General features: G+C 36.6%; 2 protein-coding genes across 2 annotated transcripts in view; one reads left to right on the top strand and one right to left on the bottom strand.

Annotated features, from left to right (window-relative positions):
- The window catches only part of LOC140747043 (nose resistant to fluoxetine protein 6), a 45,284-nt gene extending 28,547 nt beyond the window's left edge, over positions 1 to 16,737 (top strand). Inside the window, exons 3-15 of the mRNA XM_073079271.1 lie at positions 235 to 368; positions 6,557 to 6,729; positions 11,312 to 11,481; positions 11,951 to 12,058; positions 12,451 to 12,611; positions 12,732 to 12,832; positions 13,084 to 13,215; positions 13,432 to 13,597; positions 13,888 to 13,967; positions 14,125 to 14,350; positions 14,606 to 14,780; positions 15,181 to 15,323; positions 15,731 to 16,737. Of these exons, the coding sequence (XP_072935372.1) occupies positions 235 to 368; positions 6,557 to 6,729; positions 11,312 to 11,481; positions 11,951 to 12,058; positions 12,451 to 12,611; positions 12,732 to 12,832; positions 13,084 to 13,215; positions 13,432 to 13,597; positions 13,888 to 13,967; positions 14,125 to 14,350; positions 14,606 to 14,780; positions 15,181 to 15,323; positions 15,731 to 15,859 (1,898 nt within the window). The 3' untranslated portion in view covers positions 15,860 to 16,737. The remainder of the gene's footprint in view (positions 1 to 234; positions 369 to 6,556; positions 6,730 to 11,311; positions 11,482 to 11,950; positions 12,059 to 12,450; positions 12,612 to 12,731; positions 12,833 to 13,083; positions 13,216 to 13,431; positions 13,598 to 13,887; positions 13,968 to 14,124; positions 14,351 to 14,605; positions 14,781 to 15,180; positions 15,324 to 15,730) is intronic.
- Positions 16,738 to 16,777: 40 nt separating this feature from the next.
- On the bottom strand, positions 16,778 to 25,984 carry LOC140746938 (uncharacterized). The gene is made up of 13 exons (XM_073079115.1): positions 25,585 to 25,984; positions 22,954 to 23,039; positions 22,544 to 22,649; positions 22,009 to 22,148; positions 20,943 to 21,780; positions 20,766 to 20,853; positions 20,553 to 20,681; positions 19,950 to 20,115; positions 19,215 to 19,390; positions 18,482 to 18,614; positions 17,847 to 18,003; positions 17,372 to 17,514; positions 16,778 to 17,100 (listed from the first exon to the last, which is right to left on the bottom strand). The coding sequence occupies exons 1-13, from the start codon at positions 25,862 to 25,864 to the stop codon at positions 16,981 to 16,983; spliced, it is 2,562 nt and encodes an 853-aa protein (XP_072935216.1). The 5' UTR covers positions 25,865 to 25,984; the 3' UTR covers positions 16,778 to 16,980.
- Positions 25,985 to 26,374: the final 390 nt, after the last annotated feature.

The raw sequence follows: 26,374 nt of genomic DNA, 5'->3' as shown, positions 1-26,374 counted from the left end.
TTTATATAATGACCAATTTTTACGGGTATTTGTAATGTTATGGTTATTATAATATTGACAAAATAATTAAAAGTAATTTAGTATTGAAATTGACGTATAAACTTTACATTGCTACAGTTATACAATAACTAACATTCAATGGAGAAATAACATATTGTCATGTCTATACATAGGTACGTATAAAAACAATATTATGAATATTTGGGTAATTTGCGTACTTACCTTGTTTCTCAGGAAGCGGAGGGTCCCAGATCTTCAGCGAGTGGCGGCAGGACGTGTCCATGACGGGGCTGGGCCCGCCCTTCGACACCGGCTTCTACATCGCACGTCTCACCGTCACCACCGATATCGCGGATATCGTCAAAACTGTAAGATCTTTGTTTTCACTTAATCACTACAGATTTCAAATAAGGAACCGTACAAAATTAACGGTGTTACGTACTTAACATGTCTAATCACTGTGGAGTACCGGACTAAGAATACACGGCGTGAAAAGTATGCATTACCCTCAGATGATTAATTATTTATTAAAGGCCGTACCAATGAGAAATTTTGAACGTTTTACGAAATACCCACATAATTACAACCAACGACCAATTAGAACAAACTTCCTCTTATCAATGACATAAACATTACGTACAATGCACTTTGACGACCCGCGTGGAGGAGCGGCCACCATACCGGTTTGACGCGCAAAGGGTCCCGGGTTCGATCCCCGGCCAGACATATCTAAATGATGTTGTTTCTGGGTCTGGGTGTTTGTCTATTTGTCTAAGTGGAATCCTAGTGTGGGGCTGTGAGTGTATAAAGCGTTTATTTATTTATTAAATCAACAGCAGTCCAATTAGGTCCGTTAGTAATAATCAACCTATACAAGTTTAAGTTAAAAGTTAAATAAGAAATGTTAAAAGTCGATCTTTAGTAAAACGTGGATGGTCGATAAAACATTTTTTTTTTTTTTTTTTTTTTTTTTTATTCAGAGAAAAGAAAGGGCTTTATCGCTCATGCGATCATGCCGCCCTGGTTATCAACATTTTAATATAATTAACCAAGCAATGAATTAATCAAAGTATAATCAATTAAAATTTAAGCTATCTAACGTCTAATGAGTCCATAAAGCTTTCTGGCATCATTAGACGTCGGATCCGCCAGCATACTATTGCAGCATCCGATCAAATTAAAATTAAAATTAACATTTTTCCGCTCGTTACTATTCTGCACACATTCCATTAAAATATGGTAGGGATCTTCAACGACATTACACGTTAGGCAGTTAGGTGATGTATTTTTACGCATCATGTACGAAAATCTGTTACATGGAATGTGTCCAGATCGTAGACGCAAGGCTGTAACTGTCTCATTTCTATTAAGTACTTGATTATCTATCCATAAGTATCTTAATGGATGTGGCTGGATTGTGCGATACCATATGCCTTTCTCTCTAGATCTTCTGTCAAAATATTCTTTCCAAATATTGTAACAATGTAGCTTTAACAAGGGTATATAATTTTGAAATGAAGGGGTAATTTTTAACTCGACACCATCAGAAATAGCTTGTTTTGCTAAAAAATCGACATTTTCGTTACCATCTATGCCAATATGGGATGGTATCCACTGAAGAAGTACCACTCTGGAATCGGATTGTAGCTTTAGAAGCAATTTAATTATCGCGTAGGCTACAGGCAGGCCTCGGAAAGCCGAGGTGCACCGAGCCAGGTGTTGAAGTGAACTCTTCGAGTCTGTTATTATGACAATCTTGTCAAACTTAATTGACTCTATATATGCTAATGCTTCGTAAATGGCTACTAACTCAGCTTCCATGATAGAAATCTCAACTGTGACTTTAAATTTTACAGAAATATTCAATTGTGAATCAAAAAATGCTGCTCCAATACCGTGGTCGTCCTTGGAACCATCTGTGAATATTTTATAAAAGCTACCATATTTTTTATTTAAAAAATCTATACATTTATTTTTCAAAGTGATTGGATGATAACTACGTTTGCAGCTAATAACTCCATCTATATCTTGAATTAATGATTGTTTAATATTGATGTTTGTAACCCACTGATCAAAGGAAAATATACCTATTGAAGAAGCAGACTGAACCGGATGGGAATTGTAGGTATGATGAATTGATGTAAGTAGGGGTTTTTTCTTGTTGTTCCAATATCGCGTTGAATTTAGGTCAGTCAATTGGGATATTAATGAGATAGAGGAGTTATTCAAAACTGATTTGTTCTTGAACCAAAATTTCCCAGCCAAATAACGTCGTCTTAAATATAATGGGCATAGACAAAGTTCACTCTCCATTACATGAATTGGAGTACTCCTAATAAATCCTCCTATGATTCTCATAAGTTGATTCTGAATTATATCTAATTTGTTTAAGTTTGATTTACAGGAATTATCATACAAAAAGGATCCGTAATCTAATCTACTTCTAACAGAAGATATGTACAGACGGCGTAAATGCTTCGGATGAATTCCCCAGCCCGATCCCGACAAAACTTTAAATATATTCACGAATTTTAATACTTTTTCTCCTAATTCTTTAACGTGCTTATTCCATTTTAAAGATCGATCCAGCCACATTCCAAGATACTTTACATCGTTCACGACCTCTAAAGAGACATCTCTAATTTTCAGATTACAGTTGTGTCTCCTATATCCTCTGGTGAATATACATACTTTACTTTTTGAGGGTGATATGTCTAAATTAATTTTACAAAACATTTCATATAAAATAATTAAAGCATTTTGAATTCTATTTTGAACGTCCAATAAGTTATTTGAAGAGCTGAATAGTACAAAGTCGTCTGCATATTGCGACATACTGACATTTGCAAGTGAATTAATACTTTTACATATTTCAAATGTTACTGCATTAAATAGTAAAGGGGATAAAGGATCTCCTTGTGGCAATCCGCGCCCTGTGCTCCTTCTAAGTTCATAATCTTTACCCTCTATTATAAGAAACCGCTGTTGTAAAAAGGTCCACAAGTAATTACATAATGTACCACCTATTCCTAAGTTATCTAATGTATATAGAAGATACGAAATGTCAACGTTATTGTATGCATTTTCCAGGTCTAAAAAACAAGCTACAGTGATATCGTTTTTGGAAAATCCTATTTGAATATTAGCAACCAAATTATTTAAATTATTTAAACAAGAACGATTTTTTCTAAAACCATTGGTTTCCTCAGAAAAGAAATTATTTTTTTCAAGATACCATTCTATTCTATTATTCAAAATGGAATGAAATATTTTGCATAGACACGACATAAGTGAAATAGGTCTCAGTGATGACGCAGTATTACATTCCCGCCCAGGCTTAGGAATAGGTACTATGCGAATATTCCGCCACTGATTAGGTACAAAACCATGGGATAAAAAAAGATTATATAAGCGTAACAAGATATTTTTTCCAGCATCCGGTAAATTAAAAAGCATTGAATATGAAACGTCGTCAAATCCGGGAGCAGTATCTTTAGATTTTAAGCATGATTGTAGTTCCTCCAGCGAAATATTACCTTCTAATTTAGTGTTACGAGAAATAAAATATGGTTGATTATGGGGTACGTAATCTGGTGTAAGGTTACATAATAAAGTTTCTGCTATTGATTTTTCAGCATAATACTTTGTCGATTTACGTCCTTTTAGCCATCTCATACGTTGCCATACATCCGACGCAGAAGAAACTTCATTCAAGGATGAACAAAATTCCCACCAGCCTTTACTTTTTGCATTTCTTAGTAGCTTTTGCGTTTTACCTGTTATTATATTTAATTTTTCTAAATTATTCGGAGTTGGATTTTTCCTAAAATTAGAAAGCGCAAGTCGTCTTTCAGCAATAGATCTCGATAAATTTGGATTCCAATATGATTTTGGGGTAAATTTGGCATTGGGATTAATACATAATTTGACATATGGGATGGTAGAATCTGCCGCTTTATTAATTATATTAATAAATATATTATACGCTTCCTGGAAATCAGAAGGGAGAGATAAACTGGAGCATTCACTTTCTACTATTTGACGATACCTTTCCCAATCGGCCTTTTTGAAGTTACGTTTTTTATTAAAAATAGGAGTATATTCAATAGAGGTTGTCATTTTAATCATAAGGTGGTCGCTACCTAACGACTCGTTTATCACATTCCAGTTAAATTTTAAAGCAATATCTGACGATGCCATTGATATGTCTGGAGCAGACTGTTGTAGAACATTGTTGACTAATTTTAAACGAGTGATTTTACCATTATTTAAAGTAATAAAGCTATGATCTATTAGTGCATCAAAGACTTGGGAACCTCTATTGTCAGATCTATTCGACCAATTGGGATGGTGAGCGTTAAAGTCACCTAATATTATAGTTTTCCTACTTAAAATTGAGAAAAGGGCGTCCCAATCTAAATAAGACGTGCTTGCGTTAGGTGGACAATATAGTGAAACCAAATGTTCAATATGCTCACAATTAAAAATTTTTATAATCACTACCTCTATAGCTGTATTACGCAACTGGATTGGACGTAATTCAGTTCTAAAAGATTTGTGTGCTAAAATTGCTACTCCCCCGAAAGAATCAACTCTGTCTGATCTATATATATTATAGTCTTTTATGTTTATTACACTTTCCGGATTTAACCACGTTTCACTTAATGCTACAAAATGTATTTTTTCTTGACACAAGATTTGTTCAAATTCAACTATTTTCGGTTTAATACTATGGGCATTCCATTGCAAAATGTTAATATCTATTTTACCCATGATTAATCAAAAAGATTTTGGAAAAAAGGCAAGTTTGGGATATTTTGAAATATCCACGTTATTACCCATTCAATAACTTCTTGCACAACCTTTTCAATCTTACTCTTCAACGATCCTCCTTTTTGATTAGAACTATTCATAATATTGCGTAACAAAATATAAAACGGCATATTGCGTGATCCCCGATTTTTTCGCTCTTGTTTATTATTATTCAATATCGTGCTATCACTTTCTTCTGTATCTGTAGAAATCACTTCCTCTCGCATAATATCATCTTCTATATTCTGTTGCTTCTTTTTCTTCTTATTCTTCTTCTTCGTCTGTTTTTTCCAATTTGTATCGTTCTCCGTTTCCTTTAAGACAGTGTCATGCTTTGCCGATGCTGTAACTTGTGCATATGAGGTCGAAGGTGTTTCCTGGCCTAATAGGTTATTAGTAAAGCCTTGAGTGATAGTGGGAACAGGAGTAAAAATCCTGTTTAAATTTGATTCGGTTCTTGCTGGTGAATGTATACTCTCCTGTGTCGGCAATTGTGGCGGAACATACATTGTAACAGCTTTACGATAAGAAACATTAAATTCGGCCATTATTTCTCGAATCTTTTTTTCTTTTAAGTATTCTGGACATTTTCGGTTTAATGTCATGTGGTTATTATTACAATTAATGCATTTATATACAGTAGTATTGCAGTTCTCATGCTTACCACCACATTTAGGACAATATATTCTTTTAGATGGACACATTTTTTTAGAGTGCCCAAATCTCCAACATCTAGAACACTGAGTAACTGGAAAAAGGTAAGGTTCGACCTTCACTTGCATATCATATATATATATGTAAGATGGGAGGGATGGACCCCCGAAACCAACTCTCACAGATTCGCTTTCTATCCAGCCAACTCCTCCTTCTGTACGTCGCTTGAGCCTCTTAACGTTAACAACTTCATAAGAGGAGGTTATAGATTTTAGAAGTTCTTCTTCGGTCAACTCGAGTTCAATGTTTTTAATTACTCCGTATGATAGACCTACCTCCAGTGGACGTTGAAATCTCCATCCTAATCCTACCAGGTGTTCACATTGGATAAGAACCTCAGCACTCTGGTCCCCCTTGACCTCAACAATTATTTTATAAGGATTAATATATTTTACCCGGGTAATATTTGTTATGTTCTGACTTTTAAACAACTTAGCAAGAGCAAATTGTTTAGGTAATTTCTCCTTAGATGTAATACTTATTTCTAATACTCCCCGCATTTCTCTCATTCTATCTTTTCTGCTTCTCACGTGAGACCACTCTTCTTGATCATCCTCTCTTCCTCTTTTACTTTGTCTACTCATTTCGCTGATTATACTTCTGTCATCTGCAACTTGGTTCATTTCCTCTTCATTATCTTCGACTAAGTTAATATTGCCATTAGCTCCCTCTTCATTCGGAACTTGGTCCTTACTCATATTGGCATACAGTTGAACTTTAAGTGAACGGACCGGTCACTGTGGACCGGCCGTCGACGTAAACAATTCCACGAACCGATAAGGATTGCACGTGTACACAATGCAGTGGGACGCGTCTAAGCAACTCGAACGTAACCCGCAAACTGCGATAAAACATTAGATAGAATGTTTATTAATAACGGTGCTACTAGAAATTGTCAATATATTGCTATTAAAATTTGTCAATAGATTGTTTATTCAATTCGATTCGATTGTTAACACGCGTTATTTCCGATTCTGTCACTTAAAAATATCAATACATATCAAATTTAATTCTGACTTATTGTCCTCAGCGGCGCACCCTCCACCTCGGGCTATGTCTACCGCGGGCGTGCACGCGCGAGCAGGTGTCGGCGCTGGTGGCGGCGGTGCGCGCGCCCACGCTGCGGCACGTCGTCACCGCCGTGCGCTCGCCCGACCACGGCGCATACTCTTACCTGGGAGACCCCACCTTCCAAATACTGCTGTAAGTGACTACAGGCTATCACTTTTATGAGTAGGTACATTGTGTATTACACCATTGTGTATTGTGTATTACACCATTTACACCCGTTAGTTTGAAGGTGGTAGAGCCCTTTATGGTTGGACTCCCGCGGCACCACCACCATACCTATTTCTACCTAAAAACAGCAGTATTAAACGCCGCTATGTTCTGATTTGAAGGATGTGGTAAGGGAGACATACTTTTCCAAGGCTTCTCAGTGCAGTCAGGGGCAGCGGTGCATCAGGAGCCGATCTCAGCTAGGAATACCTAATCCTATCTGGGGTTAAATGCCAGATATCCATGGGTGCCAGGGGTCACTTACCATCTGAGAGACATGCTCTACATGCTCGTCTGCTTCTCCTATATTATAAAAAAATCTAGTTCTTTTCCCGCCAAAGATTGCCAACATTTGACAAATACTTCATAGGTACACACTTACTACAAATTCTCAAATATTTTGTGTGTATAATTTGGATAAATTGAGCATTAATAACGCACATTATTGTAGTTAAATGAAAAAGACTTTTTAATAAATTCTGTATTAAATAACTGTTTAGATAGTGTATAATTTAAGATTCCACATTGTAGGTACAACCAAAATATTGCAATAAAATATGACGTTCATATCTTTATATCAAGTTTTACTATTTACTTTATGCTACGCGTTATGCATTTATATGCGTGTAATATGCAAATCAACATAACCGTCAGAAGCTTAGAGTAATTATGTTTTCTTGAGTAATTCTATGGTAACGACTTGTAGCTGTATGTTGCGTGTTACCATTGCAAATACTTTTTCTTAAAGGTCGCATAATAACTACTTGGTCTAATTATTTCTTGTACCCACTAGTCACGTAATTTTAGTCCATAAATTCGTTTTACCTACTTACTAATCATCATACATAATAATAACATTTTATTAGTACAGTACCACCATAGGGAATATGCACATTTTTATTTTATTATTTTAAACCACTTATCACATCGTTTTAACATAGTAAAAAATATAAACAATTTTATTAGTGATTGAAATATTTTTTTAAAAATTATTTAAAGTATCAATAAAATTTGACACATTTGAACGCCGCCATTTTACGCGCTCTTTGAATGACGTCACGTAGCGTGATTTGTATTAATATTGATGATAACTGTATGCACATAAAGGTATTATTAAACGTTTTCAGGTTTCATCGCTATTTACATCATGGGAAAGGCTAAATAACCACTTTTTAAATTTTTCCAAGAGTTATTGTGCAAAACCACTACTATAAATACATTATATAGTGTTTTTTCTTTTGCAAAAGATACGAAAATACGAAAAATGTGGTGCAAGATTATAGGAAACAGATATAGTATCTACAAAATCGCATTACCATTTGTATTTACTGTAACAAACAATAATTTTAGGTAAATGATTTTAAAATATTGCATTGATCATCTACTTCGTTAGGTACTTATCGATTTCTACAACAAATACTATCATTTGAAACACACAAAATGCATTATAATCTTTTATAATATTATAAAGATAGGTGAAGATAGGTGATTGGTTGAAGGTGGTAGAACCCTTTGTGGTTCGACTCCGGAGGCACTACCGCCACACCTATTTCTACCTAATAACAGCAGTGTTAGGTGATGCTGTGTTCCGGTTTGAAGGGTGTGGTAGGAGACAGACTTTTCCGAGGCGTTCCAGCTTAGTTCTCAGGGGTAGCGGCGCATCTGTGGCCGACCTTAGGTGGGAATATCTAATCCTATCTGGGGTTGATTACATATGTCCATGGGCGGACTGTATGCTCGTCTGCTACTCCTATATTATAAAAAAAAAGAATATTAACATAATAAGTTATGATCAGTTAAATATTTCCGAATTGACCTATGCATAAAAACCAGTTTATTCATTTTGCATATTTTAGGTAAATAGTCCGATTGTGCTTTGACAAAACTACTTTCAATCATTGTTCTTGATTATTCCTAATAATACTATGTAGAAAAATCGCACTAGGTAATAAATAACACTGTAGGAATATAGACAAAAACAATTTTTCTCTCAAACAGTTTGAATATCGACGCCGATAAACATCGTAACACGCTATGTGACGTCATTTCTCGATTCGATCAATGGGAATGCGTTTTGCAAATTTGAATTTCGCGCGCATAATTTACGATTTTTGATTAAAGTTTTAAACAATTTAACACGAAATAAAGAAAAAATAATGGTTTAGATGTAATTTCAGGACCGTAATGTACCGAGGAAAAAAATAACAAGCAAATCTAAATCACATGCATATTCCCTATTGAAAGCTAAATCAAAAAGTCAACAAAATTATTGTTCAATAATTTTATATGAAAACTGGCACTAATGAATAAATACGTAATATCAGTAGTAAGTAACCTATACTCTATCTATTCGCTCTATTCAGAATTCTCTACTCCCCCTTTTATTCTTAAACTCCCTTCTCAGAATGAGATGTACAGATTTCTACCTACACTCTGCAAATCTATAGAAAATTCGGAAGAATATTGCGATCGTATATCTAACGCTGGGATGTTGGTACGCGTGAATATAATTTCACAATTGGCTCCGAGGGTTGCGACGGTTGCGTCGGTCTAGTAGTTGAGAAACAATGACAGATACACGACCTTATGCCCCGGGCTGTCAATCAGTATGCAGCAAGTATCAACGTTGCAACTGCATCTGAGATAGAGGCAAGGCCGTGCTTACAACATTGTTGAATATTTAGGCCAAAGGACAATGCCCATGAAAGTATAGACCGCCGTCCAGAATTGCATCAAATTGAAACTTGTTGTGGACGATGTATAATTAACCAAATACTATCACCAATAATTATTTTTTGGATCAGCACCCGGGTTCTGAAGTTATTTACCGAAATGTTACATAACCTTAAAATCGAAAATATCCGACGATAGATTGATGGTCGATTTTAACTGATAGTAGGTACCTATAATGTGGTTCAACTAACATATTCCATTTACTTTTAAAGGTAGTAGGAAAAAAAGCTAAAATAAACCTAAAAACCTAAAATAATGAATTCCGAGTATAAAATACCGCCATTTTAATTTTTAAGAACAACAATCAACATTTCGTCTTATTTTATCTTAAATGGAACCCCCTTGTTCAAAGAAACTATTCTGATCGACAAACTATGTAAAAAAATCAAAAAATAATTTTAATATTACTTTCATTTTGATGCATGAGAAAAATCATTAGTCAAAACACTAATAGATTTTATTGAATTCCGAGTATAAAATTCCGCCATTTTAATTTTTAAGATCAACAATCAACATTTCGTCTTATTTTATCTTAAATGGAATCCCCTGTTCAAAGAAACTATTCTGATCGACAAATTATGTAAAAAAATCAAAAAATAATTTCAATATTACTTTCATTTTGACGCATGAGAAAAATCAGTACCAAGAATGGGCATTCTCCTTTAGACTATGAATTAAAATATAACTTCACTCATTGCTCGACATTACCAATAACGAAAAGTTGCATGCCTTATTGTGCAACATATCTGAACACACGAGCAAATTATCCTTAATTTTAGTGGACGATTTATTACCTAATTTTAATGTTCACGAAAACTAATTTAGTAACACAACAACTACTTAAATATGGTAGAACTCGTAGGTCTACTTCGGATGCCCGTCTATATGTATTTTTGAGCTTGCAAAAAGATGCGCTTATTAACTTAATCTTAATATTAATGATTAACCTCAGGTGACTACAAACGAATTAGAAATTGATCACAGATGTCCATGTACGGCAGTAATCATCTTCTATCAGATGGACAGCAAGCGTGTCTGCTACTTTACTTTTATAACAAAACAAACATAGAACTATTAAAATAAATATGACCAGTGTTTTAAATGTCGCCTTGAAAGTGTGTTCTAGTTGCGCAATATCCATAGGCTGTGTTTTCTAACTTTCTTTCCGTCTCGGCTGCGACAGTTCCCACGTGGTGCTTATGTCACGGCATTGTGGTCCTGGGACCTTCCTGCCTCGCTGAGAACATCTCAAGGGAATACTACAATAAAGTAATTGTTGTTGAACATCAGTAACTGAACACTTGTAACGTGTGACAATATCCTATTGTTATATTTTTCTCGTCAACTTTCGTTCATAATAAAGAAGCAGTCGTACGTTTGAGCACGCACGTAGGTAATTTGCATATTTAACACGTTCAACACAGATAATTCAAATGTTGTTTGGACGCTGATATCACTGTTGTCGTAATAAATTTTAGATTTTCTCTGAATTCATTATTCCGAATAATTCAGGTCATTACGACTTGTACTTTCTTTCCTTCGTTACGGTAAAAACAAAATGTGAGGTATCTAAACAAGATTTTGTAAAAATCGGAAAATCCGTACAAGCTTAATAGACTAGGTCCATACGGTAGCTAGAACCTAAATACGTTTTATTCGTTACAATAACTTCATCATCATTAACAAATGTAATGTTATTGGTATACTTTTATGGGCATCTACCTAATGCATTGGGCTATATGGACGCAATCCGTATTAATAATTTAATTTCCAGGGGTGTATGCACCACGCTAGCGGCGGTGCTGGTGGCGGCGACGGCGTACGACATGAAGCTGGCGCGGGACGTGCGCGCGCGCCGCCGCCGCGCCGCCAACATGGCCACGGACGGCGGCAACGACACCAAGCTCGACCTGCATGGACTTGATGCTATCACCGTCTCCAAAGGTAAAGTAGTCAGTTAGTCTCCTGAGGGAATGTTAGTACGTTTGAACGCTGTGTTCAAATACACGGACTTTGACAAATAACGAATTTAACAAGTAAATTTCTTGCAAAGAATTATTTTTTCTGTACGGATTCGTCAGAGGAACCACATGTTATGCTATATTGCAAGATACAGGAGCACACTTCTATGTGTCCAGTATGTGTGTAGCGTAAGGGTACCTAGCAAATAATGAAATAATACCCATGATTTGACATGGGTGTGTATGACTGATGTACTCGTAATATCAAAACGTTGATAAACTAATCTAAGTAAGAGTGTCTGATATCTATTTAAAAAGATGTTTAACTTTAATTGTGACCACGCAACAATAAACAAAGTTTTAGCTACTGAGCGTCTCTGTACACTATTTTAATTTAACTAATTTGTATTTTTATTTTAACATGTTCCTAACCATCAATCTGAATGTTCCAGGCAAATCGATGTACAATGTGAACAACAACATCGCGATCACCACCAGCAACACCTCCGAGGAGCGGCTCACCGCTGAAACAGCCTCCGCTGACGAGGAGCTTAAGCTTTGTAAATTCTATGCTATTCAAGTACTAGATATGTACCTTGTAATGTACTTAATGGAGTGGTGAAGGATGGTACTAGTTGGTAGCCGACCGATATTGAAATTTCTGAAATCGCTCATACGAATTCCGACAATGTGAAACGATTGTAATCCAGTGATTAAAAATTGCGACAAAAACTGTCCAAAACAGAAACTCCCATGAAAAGGCATTAACGATCATCTGTCCATTTTTCGACTGCGCCCGCAATGTTTAATTAAGTTTATATTTCTAAATAGGTTACGATAATTATTGATATTATCCCTTTTTGATCAAATTGGTCAACTCCCAGATTTAAGTATCGATAGCACTTAAATGTAAGTACGTATAATATAATTTTAACCCTTGTTTATTTTACAGCAATTTGGACGGAGCTTCTATTGTCGTTCTCGATGAAGGCGAACGTGCTGCAGATCTTTGACCAGTCCGTGGGCGCGGACACCGTCGCTGTGGTTCACGGCCTTCGTACCCTTTCCATGGTCTGGGTTATATTTGGACACACTTGTATTGTTGTTTTCAAGGTTCGTAATAATCTTTAACCTATCCTTACTTTTATGTTCTCCATGTGTAGAGAGGACATCATTACCATCATTATAAGGAATGTCTATATTTCTTACACTCTGAATGTATATTTTTTTCAGTACGCAGACAACACTGCGCTAAGGGCTGTTCTGGAAAAGAGTTTCTGGTTCCAGCTTATTATCAGTGCGGTCTACAGCGTCGACACCTTCTTTTGTCTTGGGTCTGTACTAAAGTTATTATTATTAACTAGCTACATACCTAATATCAATGACACTCCGAATGATCAATTTCAGTGACTTATTCCATTTGTCTAGAAAGCCCAATTGACATTAATTTCACGAAATTAATCAAAAAAGCTCCTAAAATTCTAGCAATTTCCTATAGACATTCCATTTTAATGGTTTAATTTAAATCAGAGTTAAAAATCCGGTCATATTTTTTTACAACTTAATTTGTCACGATTATTTTTAGTGGGATGCTGGTTACGTTTTTGTATTTCCGCAACGCTGCGAAAGGGAAACTCGACAGGCTGACTAAAGGTCACAGAAAAATGATATCTGGAATTTTACAGTTCCTGGGACTGATGGCATACAGATTTGCTAGGTAAGAATTTTGTACCACTTAATTCGTGAAATATTTTGAAGCCCAACACTACAATAGCAAACAATTTATCATAATATTATCATTGAAGACCTGAAGAGTTTTTAATGCTACGAGTACAATAATAAATCAAACAAAATACCAACTCAATGTCGATCAAACTAAACCGAACTAAATAACTCCTAAGCATAAAACTACACTAAACAACTTTGTTGATAGATTGACAGCGCCGTACCTGTTCATGCTGGGCGTGGTGGAGGTGACGATGAAGTGGTTCGCACACAACGCGGTGTTCGAGCCGCCCGCGATGGACCACGAGACCTGCCCCAAGTACTGGTGGCGGAACCTACTCTACATCAACACGCTCTTCCCCGTCGACCAAATGGTAAAGCTGTTATGTAACTTGCGCTATCGGTAACAGATGGCGCTACGTAAATCCTGAATCACGATATTAAAGTTTTCTAAAAATATGCAATACTGCACCAATTTACCCCTATATCTTACGATGTTATAATTCTTACTCACCAATAATAATCTTTTACAATATTACATTATTAATATCATTAAAACCAAGATAGTTTTATAAATGAAGTAAATTTGTAAAGTAATTTAAAATAAAGAATAAACAATTTGGATAAATTTAATTAAATATTAATTCCTCTTATTCTTTTCCAGTGCATGTTGTGGAGTTGGTACTTATCAGATGATACACAATTCTATGCCGTCAGCTCAGTTCTTCTAATTTTAGCGACGAGGTAATTCTTACTTTTTCTAAATATTAACTTCAAAGTTAACAGTTCATATCTTTGTATTTAATTGCTCTCTTCTTACTGCACATTGAAACTTAAGATCTATACTATATTTATAGAGATAGTCCCTTAATTTTAATTTAATCAAGCTTTCTTTTGACAGCCATTTCAAGATGTCAGTAGTGCTGACCGGTCTGTTCTTCGTCTCGTCTCTCCTGACGACCGGCTACGTGTCCTGGAGCAGCGAACACATCCCTAACAGCGAGGATCCCTTCACACAGTTCGACAAGATCTATGACAAGCCCTGGACCCGCCTGGGACCCTACCTCGTCGGTATGGTCACTGGCTGGATACTGTTTAAAACTAATTTGAAGATACGGATGGGCAGGGTAAGATATTTCCCTATTTTCTTATATTTTATTAGTTCATATACAAAATTGCTTTAATTGAATCAAATATTAATTATAATTACAAATTTGTGGGACATAAATCGTAAATTAACTATTTAGATACAAGCTTGAATCCGAAAAGAAAAATATGCAAATGTAGAAGAATGTTTAAAGTTAAGTAAAATTCTTAAAATGAAAACATTAACCTTTTACCTTTACGCCCATACCCTAATGTTTTATTTCATTTTGTGCCAGATATGGGCGTGTGTGGGCTGGGTGGTATGCACGGCCACGCTACTGTTCCTCATCTTCGGCCTGTATCGCACGGAGCTGGGCGTGGCCAGCGCCGCCGTGTACAGCGCGATGTCGCACTCACTGTGGGCCGCCTGCATCGGCTGGATCATCATCGCTTGCTCTACTGGATATGGAGGTTTGTTTCTTTGTTTCTTTGTTATATTTTTAATCGACTGCCCAAAGAAGAGATTATCCCAAGAAGAAGCCCAAAGAAGGCCTTACCATATTTTTTTATACTTTTCTGATTTGACTTTCGCTTGCTTTAATACGAGTAAATCTAATATTTATGTATTTTCATTCCTTCGTAGTCTATTAAATTGATTTCCATAATTTTTTGCCCGAATGTTAGCTTAAGCTATGCATTTGGTATGTGCAATCATTTTTTTGTGATATATTAGGTAGTCTAGTAAATAAACCTAAATATAGATGATAAATTTAAAAATTAAAAAAATGGCGACATAATTTTTAAAAAGTAAATAAACTTGAAATGTAATGACGATGTAGACTACAAATTGTAATGCTGTTTGTATCCGCAGGGTGGGTGCGTCCGCTGCTGTCGACGCCGGTGCTGTACCCGTTCTCGCGCGTGACGTACTGCGCGTACCTCGTGCACCCCGTGGTGCTGCGCTACGTCGCCATGCACCTCACGCACCCCATACACCTGGGGGAGCTGCTCGTTGTAAGTATTTCAAAAATCTCCCCTCTTTTACATTTTTTTTATAAAGATCGGATAAAAATAACCAAGCTGTGGAACTTTCCAAATCCTTGACCATGGAGAATGCTAAATAATAACTTAAAATAGATTTGTCTGTTGCATTCACATGACAGTTAAACTTATTTTGGAGATATTACTAGTTTAAACATCGTTTTGTTTTTGTGCCAAATATTATTTCGATCATCCAAAAAATACTCTAGGCTTATAGACAAGAACTGACCCAGCACTTAAATTTAGAATTTAGTTTTATAAAATTAGCTGGCGTCACAATCTTTTTCATTTAGCAGTCACAGATCATGAAACAACTTCAATAATAATGTGAATTACTATTCCTTTCTAAGATTTTATTTAAATGTTAATTTTATTTTCAGTTTGTACTGTTCCTGGGACTCACAGTAATATCGTACGCCCTCGCGTTCATAATCTCGGTGGCGTTCGAGGCGCCCATCGTCACGATGCTCAAGATTGTCTCCCCACAGAAGAAGCCACACAGAGTATGAAGCACCAACCAATAGAATTAGATTATTTAATCGACAAAGACTTACAATTTAAACACTCGTCACAGATGTATAAGCGGCTTTTGACTCGATAACTATTCATTTTTTCCGACATTTTATAAGTTTTTCAAAATCCATTAAAATAGCTAAGTAATGCAGAAAAGTCTACAAAAAAAAAATATAGTAAAAATGGGTGATATTTAGTTACATGAAAAACCAGCACCATAATTATCTAAATGGATGTAACAGGGAGCATCTCTTGGGCCGTTTTTCTTTCAATATAAAGTAAGCACCACAAGAACGTACAAACAGAAATTGTTACTAAAATGTAAGTCAGAGTATAAATTATAGTACAAAGAATTATTTATCATTAACATTTGGTGTCTTAATGTTTGTAATTGAATATTAATTGAATTGATCTCCAAAGTTATTGAAAAATCTCTATTAGAATACATATAAGTTTATATGAAGGAATACATGTATAAATACAATTTAAATGCCACAGAGGCTTTATACGAAGTCATTTATTCGCGACAGAAGATTCCACGAGTCTCAAGCGCACTACCGGTTGAAATTAGTCTTTTTACCAAATAATGAATATTTAAGCGATCGGCGCATACAAAGCAGAATACATATGGAAAAATGGATGATAAATAGTACGTGATGGACCTTATTAGTTTGTAAAGTAGTGTCTATGCGAGTCGGTAGTGCGTCGAGTTGCCGGGAGGCATATCTATCTTAATATAGTGATATAAGTTATGTTAATGTATATAAACATTGTGTTGTATTTACTGCGCGTAAACTGTGTAAATAGGCTGTAAATATTATCTAATTTTAAGTTTTTACCGAATATTTTTATATTAAACATAACAAATGGTAAATATGTGTTTTATTCTTTGACTTTCCAGTAATTTATTTAAATAAAATAAACACAAAATAATTTATTAAATATACAACTTGTACATAATAAAGAAACACGATTAATATTTAGAGATGCCTTAAAATGCAAGAATAGAAACAGAACTTAAATAACATAAAAAACATTGTAATTCAATATGGTTATAAATTATTTGACGTTTCTCTTACTATACAAATTTAATAAATATCCTCTACAATATGATTCCTCACGAGTACGCGCAATCGGAAATTCTTCTCAGCAGACAACAGCAGGGCATCTCTACCAGCAGGGAGAGACATAGAGCCGCTAGTATTGTTAATAAAGTTGTGCCCGCGAAATAGGTGAACTGAAAATACATTAACAATATTATAGTAGGTAATTGTTACGTATTGGTATATTTATATTACTTAAGATTATTTTATTTTATCATTTTTTGCTTAATTTGTGTCCTCGGTAGTTATCATTTGTAAGTAGACTTAAAATATACGAGAAACCTGCTATCGACTTAGGCGCTGCATTTCATGGTACTTCGTCTATTGCTTATGTCATCGTCTACTATCGTCTCCTATGTATAAACATAACACGGTAATGCAACAAAGTGAAGCATCACAACTCACGAGGCAGGCGCTGTAGCCGCAGAGCGGCGTGTCGGCGGCCAGCAGCAGCGCGCGCGCGGCGCCGCCGTGCAGCAGCAGCGCGCAGTACGCCAGCCGGCTCAGCGCCGCCGCCGCCGGGCTCGCCAGCCAGCGCCGGGTCACGTCTGCTTATATCATCATCATTGTTATTATCATCGTCGGCTTTGCCCCAATGCTGGGCACAGGTTTTCTCTCAGATTGAAAATGATTTAGACCATAGTACATTGCGATAGCCAAGTGCGAGTAAAAATTAAGGAGCTAAGTGTGAGGTAAGAATGCATCAAAATTTTTATACGAAATTGCTTTTAGAAGTAAGAATGTCGCGCGTTGGTTGGCTCCTTCTAGTTTTGATAGTATAAAAAACTCGAACAAAAACCGAAGATTCGGTTTCAGCTGAAAAACAATTTGCAGTCGGACACTAATATAATGATAATAATGTCCACATGTAGTGACTTACGAGAATACTGCGTGCAGAGCAGCACAGCGGGCCACAGCAGAGCCACCGGCGCAGCGGGCAAGGCAGCCAGCAGCGCCGCGCCGCCGCGCAGCCAGGGCGCCGCGCCCGCCACCGCTGTCACCGCCAGGGATACGCTCCATATGCACATGCTGCACATCTGGAGAGAGGACGAATTGATACACTTCTAGGCATAATCCACTTCAATTAAGGAGAAATTAATGCAACATTTAAATACTTGAATTCCTTGCCGAACAATGAGAAACTATTTCAACATTTAGATAATCACGAACTGCTGAGTTACTCGCCAAACAACGACCAATATGTAAACGCCGCACAACGAGTACAGACGCATAGTACCTTGATTTGGTCGATAAATAATTCGATCATTTACGAGCATCGTAATGAGTGCCGAATAAATCCGAGTACTTAGATTATTTTCGTAATTTTAATCGTATCTATCCGTGTGTACCGCCTGATATTATCCAAATTTTGCATATACCTAAATGTTGCATTAGATACTCGCCAAACACATCGTTTTTGACCTTTACCAATAAGAGAAACTGTGATCTTAAATTGTATTCGTCTAAACAATAAAATAATAAGTTTAAAAAGTAAGTAAAGTAAGTAAGTTTTACTTTGGATAACTTCAATCTTTTGCCTTCGAATCGATGAATCAGCCAGCCAGCAACAACTCCTATGAAGTACGCGGGGACCTTCGACAGCGGCCGGTTGATGATCGTCGCGTAGGCATCGAACACACCAGTCAATCTGGACATTACATTATTTACATCACTAGGAAATAGCAAATTGGCATACAATACTCAGGATTCTAGTTATAGAAATGATTTTGAGTTATAACATAAAGAGTCCTCTGAAGTTGATGAGACAATTACAACTATATCACCTCCCCAGAACAGTGTCGCACCTAAGGACAACTCCCAAAACTTGTGGCACTAACTTTAGTTCTAAGAATACTTTGGATATTATGATAATTAAGTGCATATTAAGTTTTCACCCTTGAATGCATATTGCTGCAACCCCACTCTTGTAGACTACTGTGAATTTGTCCCAACTATATTATTTTTGAAAGAAGATTAAGCCAAAAAAGGATTAAGGTATAGAGTAGCTGGAAAATTTACTTGAAAACTTTAAACTTATAATAATTCGAAGCAGAAATCAACCATGAGAATATACCTCAGCTGTGAATCATGTGGAGACAAGTACAGATTTGAAACCTTAAAAATCCCTAACTAATTTGATCTAACAAAACCTATCTCACCTTTGGTTATAATCAGTAAAACAGCAGTGACGTCAAAGGCCGTAGAAGGCAGGAACAAAGCGGCTTGAATAAAAAAAAACCCATCTCACCTTTGGTTATAGTCAGTAAAGGCAGCAGTGACGTCAAAGGCAGTGGAAGCCAGGAACAGCGCGGCGATGAGGGCCAGAGCAGTCCGCTGGCGCGCGGTGGCCAGCAGCAGGCACAGGCCGGCGCCCAGCACGTGCATCTGCGTCTCCGTAGACAGGTACCACGATATTTGGATACACTGAATGGAAGAAAATCCCAAGTCCAATAAACATTTTTCCTATAGAACGACCTTCCTATAGACCAAGCCCGATAGAAAATGACACGGGTAATGACACGGGAAACATGATGCAGAAAATCTGGTAGCTAATAACTGCATACTTATAAAAATCTCAATCAAAATTTAAGATCCTGCATTTGCTATGGTTGATAACCAAATTTGAACATATCATAATCTTCTTCTACAGTCCATCCCCTTTTGTTAATTTGTTGCTGATGAGTGAATAAAAATAAATACACTAAAGAAACTCATAGAAATGTTACAAGTCACTGCTCAATGATTTTAAAAGTCATGGACATTAAAAATATATTTAAGCATATGAGAAATGTTATAAATAAGCCTATTTTTTTTACCCGTATCTTCAGAAAACTTTACAAACTTCTACATCACATAGGTCAAATTTTGTTTATTAACATTTTTTTTTCATCCTGAAATAAAATCTAACCCAGCAGTGTAAGAGTAATCGGTTGTAGATAATAGACCATAATATGTAACTTATAAGAGAGAGAGAGGCACTTACCTCCTGGTCCTTAGGGTAGAGGTTGGTGATGTAGAGCACGTTCCGCCACCAGTGCGCGTCGCAGGCGCTGTAGTCGCGCTCGGGCAGCGCCAGCGCCGCCGTGTCGCGCCACACGCGCGCCAGCACCGCCGACACGAATATCGTGTACACATAGGGAGGGAGTAACCTGGGGAATTGGGGGTGTATGGCTCTATTGTGTTCCTAACTCAATGGCAGACATTTGTTCTGTCCGCTGATAGGAGTATATTGCGCGTTGGTTAAAATATTCTTCAAATTTCAAAAATAATGTGACGACCGTTCTTGTAAAGATATCCGCAGCATGGTGTAGCCTATACAAAAGTTCATCAAGTCCTTGAAAGAGTTTCATCTCCTTTGGAATGTAATAAAAGAAAGATAATGTACGGACTGTACATACATAAGCGTCTGTGAGCTACCTACTACTAAGCAAAATTATAATAGCATACTTAAGTCGAACAAAAAACAACTACATTCATTAAAATTACACAAATGTACATGAATTGAAACAAGAAAATGAGGAAAGCTTAAGTACTTAGAAAGGGTACGGTATAAATTGATCATATTTAAAAAGAGCAGACAATTCACCTGATAGCCCTATTGGTGATGAAGCAGACGAGCTGAAGCACTTGACCGCACATACCACCGCAGTTCACGAGCTCTTCCACTGTGTAGTGGCTCTTTAGGTAGAAGAAATGATGTGCACTGAACAAGCCGCTAAAATAACATATTTTATTATAGAACTATTTTGCTTTCACAATGAAATAGGTCAACAAATTCTCTAGATTGTATAATACTTACCTCACAAAGAATAAGATATCAAATGCAATAGTACCGGTAGTTATTATGTAGTATACATTGTTATATTCGCTTACTTTGCCGCCATTTTCTGAAAGTTTGGGGAAATGTAAAGATTTAATACGGAAATATATTTGTAAATTGGGTGTAGCTAAACAAAATCAAGAAAAAAAATCGCACCCGAAAGATAATTAGTTAGCACGGCGACGTGAACAAAAATGATCCATAAAGTAGCGAAAATCCTCAACATATGAATCACAGACAGATCCTTATTGGCCATCGTTGTATTGAAAATCCTTTTCCAGCTGTGCCTCAAAGAAAAGCTCAGGAGCAAGTTCTTGAACAGGTTGTTCCTAAATTTGTACTCAGTGGTCAAGCTCGCGCAGGAATTGTACTTGACTCTGGGGCAGGGTCCCAAGTTGTCTGACCGCTTTGGATTCGAGCACTGCTTCTTGTACTTCCCGCAGCGCGTGCAGCTCCCCGGCGCTCCCTCCGCATTCACTACGTCCAACGTAATCGAGGGAGGCACCGCGTCCAATTTCTTCACGTGAACATTACACGAGTTGTTCAAATTGTTCATCGGCAGCGCGTCCAACTCGAATCCCTTCTTACCGAATCCTTTCGACTCGTTCAGAACATCAGACACTTGCTGCCTCTTAAACTCATCCATGAACTTCTTGTCATTTTCCACGATCGTATTGTTATATTTTTGTAGGTCAAAAGTTATAGACTTTACGGGATACGGTCTAAACTTTATCCAATCATAATCTACAATTGTGGCAATTATAGCTAGAACGATTAGAAGTATGGTAATAAGAATGGTCAGGACAGCACCCAAGTCATTTTTCAAATCATACTGAGCTTCGACCTGTCTCAACGATCTTATTCTTATCGTCCTTGCTGTACTTGTGTTAGATTTTAGATTATCATTAAGCATGATAGAGAAATTAACGATTGATATAACATCCTCTGGATTACAAGATCGTGGTAGACACGTGCCGAGAGTTACATCAAACGACTGAAAAAAACAATCACACTTCATAATGTATTATTCTTTAAATGAATCTAAGTAAAACGCATCCATAGAAAATTAAAAATGCTAATATTACACGTTTCGGCTAACGACTCACTGACACGGAGTTCTTAGCTTAAGTCGTGTTAAGTGTTCTTAGCCCAAGTGTCTAACTCCGCAAGTTCTTAACCTTTTACGACCTAGTAACCTTTTTATAGAGCATGTTCCAGATACCTCAGAGAGTGTAAGCTTGGTAATATTAAGTTCGATCTGCAGGACCGTGTAGGCCACATGGAAGGGCGGCGCGTTGTCGGCCGCCACCACGTGCTGCAGCAGCTCATCGCGTTCCACTAGCGACTGCCATTCACGCATTCCTGGTAAAAGTCCCATAATAGGCGTATTACATAATAAGCGTATTACATTATTTGTCTTATAATTGAATACTAAGCCAAAATAAGTTATAAGTTTCTCATTCACTATTTCTTTATAGCGAGCGAGAAACAGATATATAAGTGTCCATTTCGGATTACATTAAATATTGAAGCTGGAGCTCGAGATTAAGTTGTGCCTACTTGCACTAATTTTTTTCTAATACCTCTCCCTGAGATAATCAAAAAATTTATTATAATCTTGGGTACATTGGTACGTAATAAAAGACGTAAAGTTATACATACATACATACAACGTTACGGTTTCTCTAAGCCTGTAAAATATTAAGTTTTACAATCACCAACCCCATTTCAAGTTTACTGATCAAGTTTATACTTACTTTCATCGAGGTCCCTTTCCCTTTGTAGAACTGTACTAAGATAGTCTCTACTGTAGAATCCCACACCCCACGTATCGTTGGACATGGTGGAGAGAAATTGGTTGTCCTGTTACAAGAAACATTACATTTTTTACGTGTATATAGAATATAACTATGAAATAAAAAGGGACATATGAAAGGCGACTACAGTTTACTAAAGTAGATGGACTGTAGCAACTTCCTACGAAATTATTCTCTATCTGTTATCACCAACATGTACCTGGTTGTAGGTGCGCCGTGATTATAACAAATATCTTTTTGCTGACTCTTCATGCATCCTTTTCCTGTTTTCTCTTCACTTATATCTTGCTGTGGTTCGCTAAACAAAATTAATGTTTCTAACAGAGTGTTAGGAATATTATGTTACTCACCAATCCAAGACATTGTTGTTTAGAACCGAGCCAAAAGTGGTTACCACCGAACAGAGAAGATGGATAGCGCCCTGACGCATCCGCGGCTGAAATTGCATTATTGTAAATTTGATATCTCAAATCATTGATGTTAACAAGATAGAGTACAAAATTAACAACAGATTGTTGATAGAAAACTATCCTATTCGACTTCGATGACACTGACGCCACACCTATTTTCGTATTACGAGAGTTGTTGATGCTACTCTGACGTGGTTTAAAGGTTTAAAGTTTAATATGACCCCCTTTAACTTAGATTTAGGGGATCAATATTGTTTCTCTATTATTTAGATACAACTCTTGTTCTGCATGATTGCATGACCGTTTACTACTTAACTTAATTTAAAAAGACAGCTACCACGGCAATTACTGGTAAAAAGCATATTCTCCTTCGTTTTTCTTAAAAAGTGAAAGGATTTCATGACATCTACACCCAATCGCAAGCATTAAGATGTTGATAACTACACGCGACGCGTCGCATCAATGTCATCGATTAATTTTATTGGTAGTAATTTAGGACAATCAAAGCATTCAGATTAAACCAAAGATTAACGAAGAATCTTTTCTGGCGATCAAACGAACTGCCTTTAGATGATTTCAATTTTCAGACGATCTTCTATCGATCAGATAAACATGTACCGAAAACATTTCCATGTGTCCCCAGGTATTTTGTACGATTTTAACTTAAAAGCCACACTCTACATTGATCTTATTTAACGTCCACTATTAATAAAATAGGTACTTGTTTAAACGTCCCTAATTTAATATAATCACAAAAAATTGTGAATCGAATAAACTTAAGCGGACCATCCAATTAAAACAATTGCATCACTTGGACGATATATTTTCACTGAGTTTTTACACGGTGATCTATCACGAGATGCTCTCACTCTATGCTAATTACATAATGTTTTAAGCCACGTGCTCCTGAAAAACCGTCTTTAGCGGTGTGTTATAAATGCTATTCGTTTTCTCGAAGTCATTGACAGTGAAGTGCACGTAATTGGGTTTGGACACGAAACTCTTGCTTTCTGTGCTCTACGCGTTCTGCTCTGTGCTTCTAAGGTGTTGGCATTTAAGTAAATAATTACGATTTATTATAACAATTATTTCCTTACAAGCTGCGAACAAGTGCCTAATTGGCGCTAACGCTGCTATTGTGCCTACAAACGTTTTTATAGTGATTTTCAATGGCTTTTTTCAATAAAACTAAGAAATAGGCATGCATTCTGTTAGGTATACGGTAAGTATATTGAAGGTGGTAGAACCCTTTGTGGTTCGACTCCGGCGGCACCACCGCCACACCTATTTCTACCTAATAACTGCAGTGTTAGGTGCTGCTGTGTTCCGGTTTGAAGGGTGTGGTAAGGGAGAAAGACTTTTCCGAGGCATTCTAGCTTAGTCCTCAGGGGTAGCGGCGCATCTGTGGCCGACCTCAGGTAGGAATATCTAATCCTATCTGGGGTTTATTACAGATGTCCATGGGCGGCAGTAGCCACTTACCATCAGGTGGACTGCATGCTCGTCTGCTACTCTTATATTATAAAAAAAAAAAAAAAAAAAAAAAAAAAAAAAGTAGTCTCAACGGTCTCAACCGTTGCTGAGCACGTCTATGCAGTACATCTACTTAAAGCCCATCACAGATACCGTCTACCATACAGGAAACAATACTTTAATGTTAAAAAATAATTTAAAAAAGCCTGGTGCTTTTGCCAAATGATAACCGTAGGTAAATTTATTATACTTATCTTACAATTCTTTTACAGTTACGAAATTATATGAGTACGCTTAATTAAATGCTTTTTGAACAATACATCTATTGTTCTGTATTTATCCGATTGGGGCATTATTACAATTTTCTCAATATGACGTAAATTATACTAACATGCGTATAGTCCGCGCTAAACTGCTAGTCCGCTCTGAAGTTGTTGCAGGTGTAGTCATACAATTTGCTATGGCGACGCGATTCATTTCTATATTCAGAGCGGACTAGCAGTTTTTTTAGGTATACTAAAATCTCTCCCTAATGATAGAACAATGATCGAATTCTTCAGGTTTTCAGAATACACAGGCATATAAAAGATAACGCTGTTTAAATCGCGCAAAGAGATTTTAAAATCTAAAAATCTTGATAAATGCTTGTTTAAATTGAAGCTTCAGATGAAAATGAGCAAGCAGTGGTAACTGCCGCGTATTGATTTTGTAACCCAAAATAGAATTGAATTCCCACTTGAGGTCCATTATTTTGTGCTTCTACCTACAACCAATTTGGAACGCCACGTGCAATTGATATTCTGCCTTACCACATCTTTCAACCCAAAACATAGTAATATTTATCTTAATGCTGTTATTGTGTGGGGGTAGCGCATAGAGTATTATTATGTACATGTAGGGTAGCGATAGTGGAAACACGTGAAGAAATATCATCGACCATCTAGCCAGAAGGGCACAATATTCATGATTTCCTATGAATTAGCAAGCTCTGCGGTTGGCAACTATCTACGCTTGTAAATCCAAAACTGCATGTAGTTATTGCATTGCATTTAACCTTTAGATAAAACTTTGCTTGTTACTTAAAAAATGTTTACTTACTTCGATAGGCCCAAGCGCGTCCTTCAGTCAAGTCCCTCAGGAACACACTCATGTCGTCCCAACATCGACTATCTATACTCAAATGCACTCCGTTAGTAATTTTTGGCCAAACAATTGCCAAAAAGGATGGATCGTATATAACAAACAAATTATCCATGATTTCCCCGCGAGATCGAAGACCTTTTGTAATCTTCAAGTTAGATTCCTTTTTCAAATTTCGGCGCGCGGAATCAACAGAAATTAAAAATAGTAAAAGCACAAAGCACAGTCTTGTATACATCTTTTATGTAAATATAAATAAAGCTTTAATTTAGTTGTTTATAAACAAATCCAAATGCGTGTGAACGCGTAGCAATCACAAACATCAATAAGCGTAATGGGCAAACCACACGCAAACCGCATCTCGGAGTCTAACATTTAGTTTGTTACGAGTAACGTAAAGGAGAGCGCAATATCTCAATGCCAAGAACCGCTTAATTATGATCAATTTACGTAATCGAATTACGCAACGGGGTGTGTTATATTTTTTTTATATTTATATAAAAAAATGTTTTTCTATATAACAATATCTTGTATGTTGCAACACCAGTTACATACTGTATCTTTAGTAAGTTTTTTACGTTTGATCTAGTTGACCGTCGATATCGAGTTCGCAAATAATAAATCTAGGTACATGTCAGAAACCATTCAGAAACTATATAAAATTTGGCAGTATGAGTTTCAGACCGCTCGTCCATCGACGTCTTATCGGGGCTTAAATAGATGACATCGAGTCATTGGGCGGTACGAG

The sequence above is a fragment of the Epargyreus clarus genome, unplaced genomic scaffold (assembly GCF_041222505.1).
Source record: "Epargyreus clarus isolate Ecla_fem2 unplaced genomic scaffold, WU_Ecla_fem_2.2 ptg000014l, whole genome shotgun sequence".
In the NCBI taxonomy this organism is placed as follows: Eukaryota; Metazoa; Arthropoda; class Insecta; order Lepidoptera; family Hesperiidae; genus Epargyreus; species Epargyreus clarus.
This window is presented reverse-complemented; position numbering and strand designations above follow the sequence as displayed.

Coding starts and splice junctions, on each gene's coding strand:
- LOC140746938 (XM_073079115.1), bottom strand. CDS start 25,864: ATGTATACAAGACTGTGCTTTGTGCTTTTACTATTTTTAATTTCTGTT. Junction 20,116..20,552: donor ATCACCAATAGGGCTATCAG/GTGAATTGTCTG, acceptor CCAATTCCCCAG/GTTACTCCCTCCCTATGTGT. Junction 19,391..19,949: donor TCTACCCTAAGGACCAGGAG/GTAAGTGCCTCT, acceptor TCTTCCATTCAG/TGTATCCAAATATCGTGGTA.